Source organism: Cydia strobilella, chromosome 23, assembly GCF_947568885.1.
Source record: "Cydia strobilella chromosome 23, ilCydStro3.1, whole genome shotgun sequence".
Lineage (NCBI taxonomy): Eukaryota > Metazoa > Arthropoda > Insecta > Lepidoptera > Tortricidae > Cydia > Cydia strobilella.
Window position 1 is genome coordinate 7,552,620 of NC_086063.1, and position 15,226 is coordinate 7,567,845.

Consider the following 15,226-nt stretch of genomic DNA (forward strand, 5'->3'; position numbering starts at 1 on the left):
CGCCTGATGGTAAGCAGTTACCGTAGCCTATGGACGCCTGCAACACCGGAGATATTACACGCGCGTTGCCGACCCTAACACTCCTCTCCCTCGTTGAGCGTCGTTGATTCTTAATATTATGATAGCTTCGCAAAACTCAATAAAGAGTTTGACTGTGGGGTCATCAGCAGGCATCGTAAACTGCGAGCAAAATCCATTGAAATGACGTACTTTGACTTGACAACAACCCTAGTACTTCAATGGATTTTGCTCGCAGTTTACGATGCCTGGTCATCAGACTAATAGTTACATGTGTATAATTATCATAATCATCATCTTCCTCGCGTCGTCCCAGCTTACTGCCACGGCTCATGGGAGCTTAGGGTCAGCTTGCTAATATCAAGAATTGGCGTAGGAGCGTAGGAACTAGTTTTTACGAAAGCGACTGCCGTTGACTTTCCAACCCAGAGGGGAAACTAGGCCTTATTGGGATAGGTCCGTTGTCCTCACGATGTTTTCCTTCATTGAAAAGCGACTGGTAAATATTTAATACGTATACACTAGGTACCTAAGTTCCGTAAAACTTATTGGTACAAGCAGCGGTTTGAACACTGAACCAGCAATCCGGATTCAAAGTCGCACGCTCTTACCGCTTGGCTAAAGACGATCGGCGTTTTCTATTATTGATTATATAAATAACCAACTTGTTTTTATTCAAATCGTCAATGTACAAATTTTGTTTCTGTACAATTATCTTTCTTGAGGTCGAGGCACCAGCAAAGCACCAGCAAAGCCTTAGCAATTTCCATAGTTAGTAGCATTCCTCGGTTGTATAATATATTATGCATGCAGCTCGTCTTGACATGTATTGTATTGTGTTGTAACATGCGCTGCATGCTGCATGTATTACTGACGAATAGGAACGAGGACCTTTAGATTCCGACAGTACAATTTAACTCTCGCTTTTACCCAAAAACTTGGCATTGGCATCAATTTTGTTTCCTGCACTTTTTTGTGCTTCATAAAACTTGGCATATTTTTAACATTATAGGTTTTCAGAAACAGACTTGTTTGTGACGTAACTGTCAACGTGACGTTGGTAAATGAGTTAATGAAATTTGGTGGCGTCCATAGTTCGGACGAGACATTCATTTTTGCCTGCCCTGCCATATTTATAGATTTCACGCGGGTTCGGTTCCCGACTTAGTGTGAGTTTTTTTAAGTTACCAAGAACAAATTAAGTTGCTTAAGTTTCTGATTTTCCCCTTTTGATAAATATGAAACTGTTAAGCCGTTTAAACTTACGAATTATCTTACTTACTTACTTCGCTGGCTCAGCGACCCGAAGTGGATCTTGGCCTCCGATACTGGGTTTCGCCACTCGTTCCTATCCTGTGCGATCCGACGCCATTCAGCCGCTTGGATGTCATATAGGTCCTTCTGGACCTCATCAATCCACCGGTACCTAGGCCTTCCTTATCTAATATCACCATACTATTTATACCTGTTTTATATCCAACTATCCATCAATAGTTTTGTTTCCCTTACTCCAAATTGTTAAGCTTACTCTTGTAAGTTGTAAGACTTGTAAGTCTTCTCCGCAAATCAATATAATCGGTACCTACCCCTCATACGAATAACCCAAGGGACGGCCCATTAGGCTATCGAAAGATAGCGATACCGATACGCGGATATTTATTGCTATGAGGATAGTTAACTTAAGTGAAGAATTTATAGGCTGGTCACACAGTCCCAAAGCGACCTTCTACTAGAAAACCACCTACAATTCCAGAGTCCAGGTCGCTCAAGCACCTAGTTCAAGTTCTAGACTGGAAAGAGGAAACGTTGCCGTCCAAAGCAGACCTGGCGCCGGACTATTATTGCAGAGGCGAAGGCTATTGGGAAGACTTGGGAGACGAAAGACCGATCCAGTTGGCGGCGCACAGAGTGGACGCCTTTTGCCCCATCTAGAGGAGATAGGACATTAAGAAGAAGAGGACACATGGTTGCAAGGTTTTGATACGTGTATCAAAACCGCTATCTGTTATGGCTATCTGTTATGTCTGCTATGTCCGTTATGTCTGTTATATCTGTTTTACCGAAAACAGATAGCCGTCGCAGTTCTTTGATGATACCAGGAGTATTCTTTCTAAAATTAAGTCCTTGCTCTGTTCGGGTTTGATGAACTAACGTGGACCCCTTTAAGGGCAGCGTGGGGTCGGGGCGTGGTGCCACGCGCGCTCGTCTTGTCAGAACCTGGGGTTGTCGAGGAGTCCTCTAGTGACCGAATAGTTTAAATATATCATTCATTCGTTGCCTTGGTATTTACCTTAATACGATCATGATCTTTACTTTGTTCGGACTTGGTGAACTCTGCAAGCATCGTCGACCTCTTTAAGGGTATATCATTCATTCGTTGCCTTGGTATTTACCTTAATACGATCATCATCTTTACTTTGTTCGGACTTGGTGAACTCTGCAACCATCGTCGACCTCTTTAAGGGTAATGCCGGGGCGTGTTGCCACGCGCGTTCGTCTGAACCCGGGATTGTCGAACGATTTATCAAGTGACAGAATGGTTTAAATATATCATTCATTCGTTACCTAAGTATTTACCTGAATATGTTCATCGTCCTTGCTCTGTTCGGGTTTGGTGAACTCCGCATGCAACGTGGACCCCTTTAAGGGTAACGTCGGGGCGTGTTGCCACGCGCGCTCGTCTTGACGGAACCCGGGGTTGTCAAAAGCGAACTCATCTTTTACTGATTCAGGGTCGGTGGAGAAGACTAGGTGCTTTCCTGTAGACAAAGAGAAGAAAAGTTGAGAACAAAATCAATTAAAATTTTCAAAACCGGCGAAAAAGCTGTTGTCATTTTGTACCCGTTCCTCTGTACCCTAAACATTAGCCTACCATGTAAAGTGGGATGCCTAAATTTTCTTTAAGCTGCGTTTTTATATACCAGATATTACAAGAAACAGTTCGCTTGGCCAATTCATTATGCAATTAACCTGTTTTTGACCAATTTTGTAGTAAATGACAGATTGATTGGGCAAAATGGGGCATGGGGCAATCGTTACGTTATTTTAGTGAATGGGATATTTTAAAAACAAGGTACTTATAACAGTTATAACCTACAAAAAATAGCCCACAAAACTTCTTCTTGTAATCATAGCATAAAATATGAAATCTACTAATATTTTACGTAAAACCTGAAAACCACAAACAAAATGTCAAAACCGTTGCCTAACTTTGATAGTAATTTGCATGATTACGAGAATACTGTGAAGTATTACTTCATTTGAACTTTTTAACACGTCGGGAATAAAGTCACACACATAACAGCATATCACAGAGAAGATCTAATTGGTAGAAATTAACAGATCTGCGTAAAAAACGTTCATAACGCTTACTTTCGACTCTAGAAATCGAAAGTACCTATTGAAAACTGGCATTCTGCTGTTCTGCACTTAAGATAATACTTACTTATGAAATTATAGTTATCGTGGCTTTGGTTTTGCCAGTGTAATTATTTATTGCTTTTTATTTTGTAGGTATATTTTAAGGCAAATATGGCATTAATATAATATGTAGCTACATTGACTTCATGTTTTTACATTATTATTGATTAATTCTTAAATTTGATGTTGCATTTTTACTATAGATATAAACGTACGTATGTTTTGTTGGTTTTAAAAGATAGGGTTCCTAGGTTGGAACACTGTATTAGGGTCCAAGATCCCAAACTTAGACTTGTATATTTTGCATCTTTATATCATTTCAGTTAGGATTATTTAATTATTTACACATTTCATACAGCTAAATTTTGAGCTATGAACCAGCAACCGTGTATGTATTGGGTACAGTAAATTATGGTTTCAATTCGACTATCCGTATCACCCGTAGAATACTGCTTTAATTACTTATATTATGTGTTCAATCCAAGTATGTAGCAGCCATATACCTAAGTAAATTTACGTTAAATGTTGTGTTTTGATTTTTTGATAGCAAATTGCGTTCAAGTCTTGCGTCTTGCGCGACTGACCATGTCGGCAGTGCGAAGGTCTTCATATTTGTTAATTCGTCATGTTTGCGATGACTTCATAGACCTTCCCCTAGACAGGAAGGAAAATGTAATGTTATGGTTAAAAGTAGATCTGAAGATAGTGACAGTGTAAAGTACCTCCAGATTCCCAGAGGGCAGAGGCCGTTATAAAGGACTCTTATTTTATTAAATGAGACAAGATTTCAAATCCAAAACGAAATCAAAGAAAGTCTCACTTAAACTATCGTGAGACATATTTCAATAGTATTTTATACAATCGTGAGATAGAGAGCTTTTCAGTCGAGTACCGTGTTTAAGCAACGAAGCTTGCTGAGTTGCTTAAGTTAAGGTACGAGATTGAAAAGCTTGATTATATCACTATTGCAGTATACAATACTTTTTCTACGAGACATAATATTTTCAACTAGTAGAATCATATACTTAAGTAAACAAACCAAAAGTATACAGCTAAGATACGCGAGCTGCCGCGACCCGCGATACCTTCATACTCGTACGCGCACCGGCCGCCGGGCCCGGCGCCCCCGGCGGGTTGGTCAACGACACCTCCTCGTAACTCATGTGACCCTGGTACCTGCTCCGCGCTAAATTCAATTTTAAGACAGTTTTTTTCTCGATTTTGGCCACCGTAGCCTATGGAGACTAACAAGCAACGCTAAGCGGTTTTCGTAGGATATGGATGTTGCTATATGAAGGGTGTCACATGCGCGTTTATGACTTATGAAGCAATTGTTGGCCAACCAATCACAAAGCAGATACGACGCAGCAGCGTGTTTAAGTAGACTAATTTGCATTGGATCGAGTCTCCTTAAACAAGAAATATTTTACTGAAATGTATGAAGTTCTATTTTCAAATTTTTTATAATTGACTAAACCGTATCGATAAAATTCTTATGCTTGAGTCGGAAGTGCCATAGACTATCCAACGTTGAAAAGAGTAAGGTTGTAGTGTTGCATGTGAAGTCGTAATACACAGATTATACTCGACGAGTAGAAAAAATATTTATCAGTACGGTTTTTACTCACTATTATTTTTAGTCGCTTTTGGCGACATGTTTCGGATTCTTTCAACAACACAACATGAACATATCGCCAAAAGCGACTAAAAATAATAGTGAGTAAAAACCGTACTGACATATTTTCAAAGAAAGTCTGTAACAAAACCGAGTTTCGGCTCATGAGAATTGTTTTGATGCGAAGTAGATAGTTGTGTAAAGAAAAGTACTTTAGGTAAAATAAAATTAAGTATTTTCTTTGTCAAAACCGTATTTTGTATCAGTAACAAAGGCCATTAGGAGGAGAACAAAACGCTATTGTTATATGTTTTCTTAAAAATTATTTCAAAAAACTATTCAATGAATTCAGATGTGGCACACATTTCATGAATAAAATACCAAATGGCATTATCGTTAATTAACTTAAAGTAAAATGATCACGAGAGTACGCCCTTAAGATACCTTTCACCACAACAGCTGGTAAAGGCTCTCTTGATTGTTGAAAAACTGATAAAAAAGTTGCATTTTATTCACATGTGAGGCAAAGTAATCAAATTCAATTGTGGAGTCTTTTCTTATGTTAGCTGGTAGAATGATGATTTTAAATGATAAATACTTATTTAATAACATTCATTTTTAATCGATTTGCTTTGATTTAGTTTGATATTTTACAGTTAGTATTTGTGTTGGTGTGGTGAAAGATTTTCTGTTTCACGGTGGCAAAATTTGTTTAACCCTCGTGCCTTGAAACCCTCGCAACGCTCAAGATTCCATTTTTCGAACCCCTCGCTAGGCTCGTGATTCAATTTTAGAATCTTTCGCTTGCTCGGGTATCAATATTAGCACGAGCGGTTAAACAACAACTTTGACCCCTTGTAAAACAAATAACTATTTTTGTAGCATCCGTTTTTGGTATTTTTTTGAGTTCCGTACCCAAAGTGTAAAAACGGGACCCTATTACTAAGACTCCGCTGTCTGTCTGTCTGTCCGTCTGTCACCCGTCTGTATCTCATCAACCGTGATAGCTAATAGACAGTTGAAATTTTCACAGATGATGTATTTCTGTTGCCGCTATAACAACAAATACTAAAAATAAAATAAAATCAATATTTAAGTGGTCTCCCATACAACAAACGTGATTTTTTTGCCTTTATTTGTGTAATGGTACGGAACCCTCCGTGCGCGAGTCCGACTCGCACTTGGCCGGTTTTTCAATGGTTCACGATGTGCTCAAGAGTTACTAGTGTATACTTAAGGCCAGTTTTCACTAGTGTGAAATCAGCCTCGTTCACACGATGAATCAATCTGTCATGTATGGTATGTTGCGTGATCACACGAGTAATTATGTACATGTACACTTATACAGTGACACTGTTTTACTACCTACACATTTATTAATTACACATGTAATTAAGTAACAAGTTACATGGAACTGGAAATAAATCTTATGCAGCGTACTACGTAGGCGAACAACACGTGAACGCGAAGGGAAGCGATGCGGCGCGGGGTAAATCAATCCTTTGATAGCTATAAAAGTTTCCTACGTGGGCGATCTCGTTGCGAACGCGAACGCCGTGGGCCCGCCAAGCCGCGCCACGCCGCTTCGCTTCGCGTTCGTGAGTTGTTCGCGTAAGACGCTGCGTTACAAATCTTGATCGCATGCTTAGAACGATCAAAGCGATAAGATAAAATGTATGATATTTTCTTTCATTCTTTTGTGATATAGGAGGCGAACGAGCAGACGAATCGACTGATGGTAAGCGATTATCGTTGCCCATGGACACCTGCAACACCAGATGGGTTACAAGTGCGTTACCGGCATTTAGGATAAAAATATAATTTATCGAAACCAAAAACGTATCTACTTAACCTTTTTTATTCTCAATTCATAACAAAATAAGAGTAAAATGTAACGTACCTGAAATAAAATTAAAAACTAATACCCAAAAAAATATAATGTTATAAATCGTGGACACAGATTATATCGTTGATAAAGTATCTGAAATAAATGAACTGCATGATTTTCAGTTTCCGTAATTTTCTAATGACACGAATGACACAAATGTTTTAATTTCAACCTACATTGAAGTATATCTGTAGATTCTGTAGGTAATTTATAGTCTACTACATAACTATTATGAATTATTTAATTTAAACAGTGATTAAACTAAATCTAAACCTAAATTAGCCTGAGGCATTGTTCCCAGGACACTGGCCGCGTTCCCTCTCTGCACAGTGAGGCTGAGCTTCTGCGCAAAAAATGCGCCAGCTCGTAGGTCGCCAGACACCCAGACTAGTTTGGTAGAAATTTCTTTTACTAGTTTTCTCGTGTCTGACGACCAAGGACCGAAAGTTTCAATCGCAAGTGCCGCAAATATATAATTAGTTTTTAGAAATGCATATTTGCGGCACTTGGCAATTTGGGCGTCGTCTGCTGCCGACCCTGGCTTCCTGGCAGAGCGCAGGACGTGAGATGGGGCCAGCGTGTCAACGCATGTTACATCCCACGCCAGGGGCCGCCCTAGGAACCAAGGTACGAGCGAGCAGCCGTCGGGCCTTTTGCCATCCGCCGCAGATAGACCAACTGGCTCCAGGGTTGCTGGTATGGAGACGGTACCGAGTGCTCTGCGGATTAGATCGTTTAGAGCCGTGTGTCTATAAAATCGGCCCGCGCTTGACTGGCAGTGGAGTCCGTGGTGCCCATAAGCGTCAACATGGCTTCTGCAGCGGGAGCAAGCGTGTGGCTCGCAGACTTTTAAACCTAACCTGAGGCATACGGCTACGCGCAGTGACGCCGGGTCCAAAAGGGAACCAATGTTCCGCGACGGCAAGGCGCGCAGCCAATGCCCTGACTCGGGTTCCGATACTGCGAGCAGTCTAGCGCGTTCGCAGGGGTTCGAACTATTGTCCAAAAGGGATTTGTGGGTTGTTTTTATTTTTATCAGGTCCCAGGCTGCTTGGCTGGCTTTTTCGGTAGGTGGGCTCTCGCCGGGATTTCCAGCACTCCAAGTTGACTCTGCATCTGCCAAGCTCGCCACTACCACACCCGTGGGATTGGTGACATTAAGAATGCCACGGATGAGATGGGCGACGCTGTGGACAGACGAGAGAAAAGCGGGGAGAGCCAGATCGCCCGTAGAGCGAATGCCCAGGCCACCATAATTAATAGGCAGAGTAGCCTGGGACCAGCTTTGAGAGCTGAAAGAGACATTTAGAATTTTGCTAACCGAATTTTTTAATCTATGGATGACGTGAGACTCGAGAATTTCCAAACAGGGCTACAACGTAAAATGTATAAAAATTTAGGAGAAAATAAACACAAACGTAAGATGTAAATGGCTATATGGGCGTTAATTTTGAATAATAAATCTGAACAGTTGTGAAAGTTATCTAATTTTGAATTTATTGCTAAAGGGATGGCGTCTTCGAAAATAGGGGCGCCAAGTAACACGAGGGAATCTCGTGTAACAAAGGTGAAATTGGGCGCGACAGAGTTGAGACTTAGAGTCAAAGCAGTCCGGGCGCTAGCTGAAAGTTTTTCTGAGATAAAAACCTCACACTTATTAAAGTTAAGTGTGAGTCCTATCTCAGCGAACCGCCTTGTGATTATATTTAGGTCGTTTAATACTGAAGAAGCCGTCCCTGCAAGTGTCCCGTCATCCAGATACCATAAATTTAGTTCTGATTTTAGCTGAGTGATGATTGGGTGAATGGCGAGGCTAAAGATGACGGGCCCAAGCGGATCTCCCTGCTGGCATAACTATTAGAAATACCCACTTAGAATAGTTAGATGATAGAGATTACCAATGCAATTCACATTGCTATCTAATTATCAATGACTAAGAAAAAATCGCATAAAAAGCTGTTTATAGCTCAATTATGCAAGAATGAACATTATATGTTATTATTATAGCTGCAGAGTCTGTATCTGTAGACAGTAACCTATATTCAATGTTCAATCATAACTTAGCTTTCTACGGCATTTTATAACTACACTTTATAGTAAATTTAACATAAAATGATTCATAGAATTTTATAGTAAATTTAACATAAAATGATTCATAGAATTTTATAGTAAATTTAACATAAAATGATTCCTAAAGAATTAATAACTCTTTGGAGTTGAAACTCTAGGTCCATGGGGTCCCAGCGCGCATAAGTTGTTTGCAGAAATCGCGAAGCGTCTGGTTGACGTAACTGGTGACCGAAGAGCTGGCGGCTTTCTCGCACAACGTATCAGCATTGCGATACAGCGGGGAAATGCCGCCAGCATCCTTGGTACAATGCCTCAAGGGCCTATTTTAGATTTAAGCTAGTTATTAATTTCGTTTACGTAGTACCACTGTATATATCTTGTATGTAAATAAATGTAGTTTCTCCTTATCCCAATTAAGTACACATAACTCTTTATTTACATACAAGATATATACAGTGGTACTACGTAAACGAAATTAATAACTAGCTTAAATCTAAACTAGGCCCTTGAGGCATTGTACCAAGGATGCTGGCGGCATTTCCTCGCTGTATCGCAATGCTGATATGTTGTGCATTGTACGAGGAAGCCGCCAGCTCTTCGGTCACCAGTTACGTCAACCAGACGCTTCGCGATTTCTGCAAACAACTTATTGTGCGCGCTGGGACCCCATGGACCTAGAGTTTCAACTCCAAATGGAACGAAATTTGTATTTTTGATTTTTAATGGTTTTTGTATTTTGACATTTGTATATATAACTATATTTTTTTTTAATATGTGATTTTGTTATTTAGTTTAGGGTGTTGTGTATTTTTAATTTTATTTGTATTGTAACTTTTGACATGTGTTTTTGACAATAAAGATTGATTGATTGATTTAGAACAACGAAAACCGGTCATTGTATCTATTTTTCGTCTAAATTTTCCTAAGGCGTTCATTTACACTCGGCAATAATGCCAATAATTAACAAGTACATCGACTACATCGTAATCGTAACATTTTCGTAAAGGAGGCCAAAAATTGTTAGTCAACTTACACGATGTACGAAGGGCCGAGGGTTTTTATTGATTCTCGTTATGCACATAAGTAATTATATTCAAACAGTGACAACCCCGTGCCGATACATCTCTATCATAAAACTGCGGCGCGCAAAGAAGAGACGGTTCGTGCGCGGTTCTAAGATATAATATAATGAGATACAGACGCACAGACAGAGAGACAGACAGACAGACGGACAGTAGAGTCTTAGTAATAGGGTCCCGTTTTTACCCTTTGGGTACGGAACCCTAAAAACGACAATAACAGTAGGTAAGAAAAAAGTGCATAAAGAGATGCAAACTGCACATCTATGCTATATTATGCAAGAATGTTCATCGTAGTGGATCGTAACCGTAACCTATATTCAATGCTCAACCATAAGTTAACTTTCAAGTGATTTGCACACAAGAGACATTCATAAATTCACACTCAATACCAATTTTTATGCGAATCTCTTAAGGGGTCTACAGTCACCAATATCTCTACATTACATTATTATGTCTACGTGACGCATTCAAAATTATCTGCCGTGTGTTTGTTGTTATTACAAAATTGGCCTGGCACCGACTTCAAACATCAGTTGCTAGTGTTGCTAGCGCATACTACATAGTCCAATGTCGCTTCCTGCTGTATGGATGGATGTCTGTCCCTATGTATGTTTAGATCTTTAAAACTACGTAACGGATATAAGACATCAGAATTGCACCCGTGTGAAGCCGGGGCGGGTCGCTAGTAATTTATAATTTAAACTTTGCAAACAAACAAACAGGCAAAATAAAAGGTTTTTTATTAGATTCATTTTCCATCGCTCTGTTAAAGTTTTAATTAAAACATAATGTCTAAATTATGTAGCTTGCTTAACTGGTCCTTAGCCTTAAGCTGCCGCGACAGTGAATGAACTGCGTGGGCGCATGTGAAGCCTGTCTGCCGTGTCGGCGTTTTTTTAGGGTTCCGTACCCAAAGGGTAAAAACTGGACCCTATTACTAAGACTCCGCTGTCCGTCCTTCTGTCCTTCTGTCCGTCTGTCACCAGGCTGGTATCGCATGAACCGTGATAGTTGAAATATTCACAGATGATGTATTTCTGTTGCCGCTTAAACAATAAATACTAAAAACAGAATAAAATAAATATTGAAGTGGGGCTCCCATATGTTCCCATACAACTAACGTGATTTTTTTGCCGTTTTTTGCGTGAGTCCGACTCGCACTTGGCCGGTTTTTTTTTTCAAATTAAACGCGGATCGGACCGCGCGTCCTCGCCAACAATTAAAAATGTTGTATTATAAAGTGAATAAATAAATAAAATAAAAATATACTAACTTAGGCACCAAAAACGTAAGCCTATACCAACATTACCAACCTATACATAAAAAAATAAAACCATGACCAAAAAGGCATGGACAGAATGGTCAAAAATCGTGGTCAAAAAAAAATGCAAAAGTATGACAAAAAATCGATCAGGATCCTTAAACTTTGATTTAAAATATTAAAATGTAACGTGATATTTCAAAGCAGGAAGCCACTTTATACAAGGTGTAACAAAAATATTTGGTATCGTATTCTGATTAGAAAAACGTAGAAGAAAAATTATGTTGATGCGAAAAATGTTTGGACTTTGTATGGAGGGTTGGCCGACTTGGAGGACCGCCTCCATAGTTTTTTTTTGCGGCAAAAAAAATTGTTCTGAGCTACTTTTCCCTAATCAGAACACGACAGATCACCACAATTTTTGTTACACCTTGTATTCAGCAATTTCAGCAGCATTTCAATACGTGTCTAAACATCGGAATCCTGTCTAAAGATAAAAAGACTAACATAATAGCCACCACATAAACACGCGTCTACAAAGGAAACACGTTCTAAACAGCTTGATAATAACGCTTAATACGGATTGTCATGATTTCACCTTTGACACCGATTGTTAGGTCAGGCTTTCTCTGTGGAGCGTCTGCTTTTCCACAGATAGTAAATAATAATAGCTAGCGGAGGTAACCGTCGTGCAAATGTAGTAGATGCTTGTATTTGTAAGTTGGTATTATAATAAAACATAAACACACAAAACATATAAACATACATACCTAGCTGACCTCCGGCTGCTTTTTCAAAGATAGTTAATAACTAGTGGAGGTAAACCGTCGTACAAATATAGAGATGTTTGTATTTGTATGTTGGTATTACAATAATGAAGATGAGTTTCGAGGGACTTAAACATAAGTATAAAATATCATTATTTTAATTATTTATCAGTTACTTTTCAGTGAAGGAAAACGTGGTAAAGCGCCAAAGCCAAGCTGACCGTGCATGTTATACATATAGGTATATGTATATGCAATGATAGCGTGTGGCAATGTCACGATTAAAGTCAAAATTTCCTCGGTAGGTAGCAATATTACTACTAAAATAGTCCGCCTGTTGTACCTATAGATTAATAGAGGCTTGCTTGAGATTCATTTTTAAGAACGTTCATGTTTTTTGGACTTTTTTCTTAAATTTGCATAGTTGTTTTAGTTTTGCCAAGATTTGCGGTTTCCTTTTTTTCGTTAAAGTCTGAGTATTCAATATTAGCTTCCGTTTCTAGATTGAACTAATTATAATACAGTTTTGCATAATTCATGTATAAAAGATTTAGTATTTCCGTATGCAAGTTTTTATTCAATCAAACTTGCTTGCAACTTTCCATTTTTATTATTATCATTAAAACATACAGTATATATGTAAATGTATATTAACATATTATAATAAGTCTTTTGACACCTATATATTCAAAATATTATGTCAGAAAGCGCCACTTTGGATACATACATATGTAGATTTATACCGTAATGTTATATATCTGTACACACCGACAGACTCAAAACATTAATTATTATGATTTGTGATCAAAGAAAATTTGTGTGTGAAAAGGGACAATATTAAACATAATATAATTTCATTTCATTTTTAAGTAAATGTTAGTGTTTGACGTCATAAAGTGATTGCAATATCATATTATTAAATAAATGATACGATACGATATGGAATGTAGTCCAAAAGCATTAGTTAAAATACCCTCCTAAACCTTTTTTTTTCTAGTCTATTAGAGTCGCCCACTGCCGGGCAAAGACCTCCCCTCTTTCCCGCCATTTGGTCCTGTCACTAAACCTTAGCCGGGTAAAAACAAAGAATCATCAAAAATGTCAATCACCCCTCTTAATGACTTTAAACAGTTTACACGAGTAAAGTGTTAATTAGAAACTGTTGGCGACAATTAAGCTACTATTACACGAGGAATGCTGGCAACACTGGAAAGAGATGAGATCACTGGTGTAAAAGAAAAAAAGTTGCGAATTCTCACGGGCTTAAGAGTGCTTTTAAATGTTGGTACTTTACAATGTTGCACGATTTAACGATTAGAAAAAAAATCTTAACATTTTTACTTCAATTAGACCATATAGACAGAGACAATTTTTTTTGCTATACGTACCTATAATAGTCAAGCCCCAAATCGCGAAAAAAATTTGGTGTCCTATAGGAAACTTAATTAGGGTCATCTTCATCTATTATTTATTCAAAAAATTAGTTAGTTACAAATGTTACAATCAGCTGCGGATAAAACAACGCACCTAAAGGGTCTGCAACACTAGTTTTTGTAAGCTATTAAAGATCGGTACATCAGTAGATTAGAGTAGTCACCCATTTAGAAAAAAGCGGCCTGTTTGAAAAATGTATGTCCATCAATAATTAGAATTTCGGGGTTTTTTTTATTGACAAATTGGTTTACCTATATACTTACCTATACTTTTTTTATACCACTCATCTTTTTTATCAAAGTAATTTACACTTGATTGATAGACACTAGAAAGTGAGTATAATCATGTATAATCCAAACAAGTTGTGCTAATAATAAAGCGGCCCAGTAACGAATGGCGAATTTTTTGCGTTTTTTCGGGCGTGTGCGAACCGGCCTGCTTTCCAACTGGTTTTTTCATGTATGTTTTTTTATATACGGCTAGACAAAGCTGTGGAGGTGTTTTTCGGATGTGATTGTGTTTACACGACTGCATTGTGTAGTTATGTCTAGGTCTAGGTTATTTCTTGGTTATTTATCTCAATTTAACCACAGTATATATATTAACTAATATTTGACTGCAAATTGAGAACAGTGGCGTAACTAGGGGGGGCAGAGGGGGCAAGCGCCCCGGCGCCATCCAAGGGGGGGGCGCCAAAATGGGCAAAAGGCAGAAGCAAGGAAACTTTTGTCAGTCGTCAGGGGGGGGGGGGCGCAAATTTGGTGACTGCCCCGGGCGCCATATCCTCTAGCTACGCCCCTGATTGAGAACATCTTGATCTTTTTAGGGTTCCGTTAGGGACCCTATTACTAAGACTCCGCTGTCCGTCTGTCTGTCACCACTCACCAGACTGTATCTCATGACCCGTGATAGTTAGACAGTTGAAATTTTCACAGATGATGTATTTCTGTTGCCGCTATAACAACAAATACTAAAAAGTACGGAACCCTCGGTGGGCAAGTCCGACTCTCACTTTCCGGTTTTTTGGAATGTTACGGCCTGTATGCTAGCCTTTTAAGCCAAATCTCATAGAACAGAACTAGAGACCGGTAAAACCTATGCTTCCGCCATGTACAAAAATCTGGGCTGACTCTTTATTACTGTGGCCAAGGCCATTGTGACAAAATTTTACCCAAAGCTACCACTATTGTTACACTATTACCCAACCCACGTGGTTTTTATTCAAATGATTAAAGCCCAATGAATTAGGGCCACGTTACTCAAGCGCAGCTGAGCAGTCTCTCGCGGCTGTCAAAAGCATGCGCGTGCGTCAAAAGTCAAAACTAACAAAACATAGGGTTGCCGAGGATAAATAGAAGAAAATAATAAGGGCGCTAATGTCACTGAACATATAGTGCGACATAAAATAGTAGAAATTAAATTAATTGAACTAAAAAACTTTCATGTTCAACAATTTATGTTGCCATGTAGCATTTTACGTCAAAAATGTGACAGTTACGTAGGAAGTGGCGCCCTCAATTATTTGTTACAATTTCTTATCGGGCAAGGAAAATATTAGGTTGCATTCACATAAGGGTTGAACATTGAAGACAGTAACATTCTTAGAGTCAAAGTCCATCTAATCTGACTTTGCACCGACTTAATTGAACAAAACGTATAAGTGAGAGAGTG

At 38.9% G+C, this 15,226-nt stretch overlaps 1 protein-coding gene across 1 annotated transcript in view; it reads right to left on the reverse strand.

The window, feature by feature from the left end:
• The window catches only part of LOC134751863 (uncharacterized), a 61,691-nt gene that overhangs the window by 15,798 nt on the left and 30,667 nt on the right, over positions 1-15,226 (reverse strand). The window contains exon 2 of the mRNA XM_063687381.1: positions 2,596-2,777. Coding sequence (XP_063543451.1) covers positions 2,596-2,777 — 182 coding nt within the window. The remainder of the gene's footprint in view (positions 1-2,595; positions 2,778-15,226) is intronic.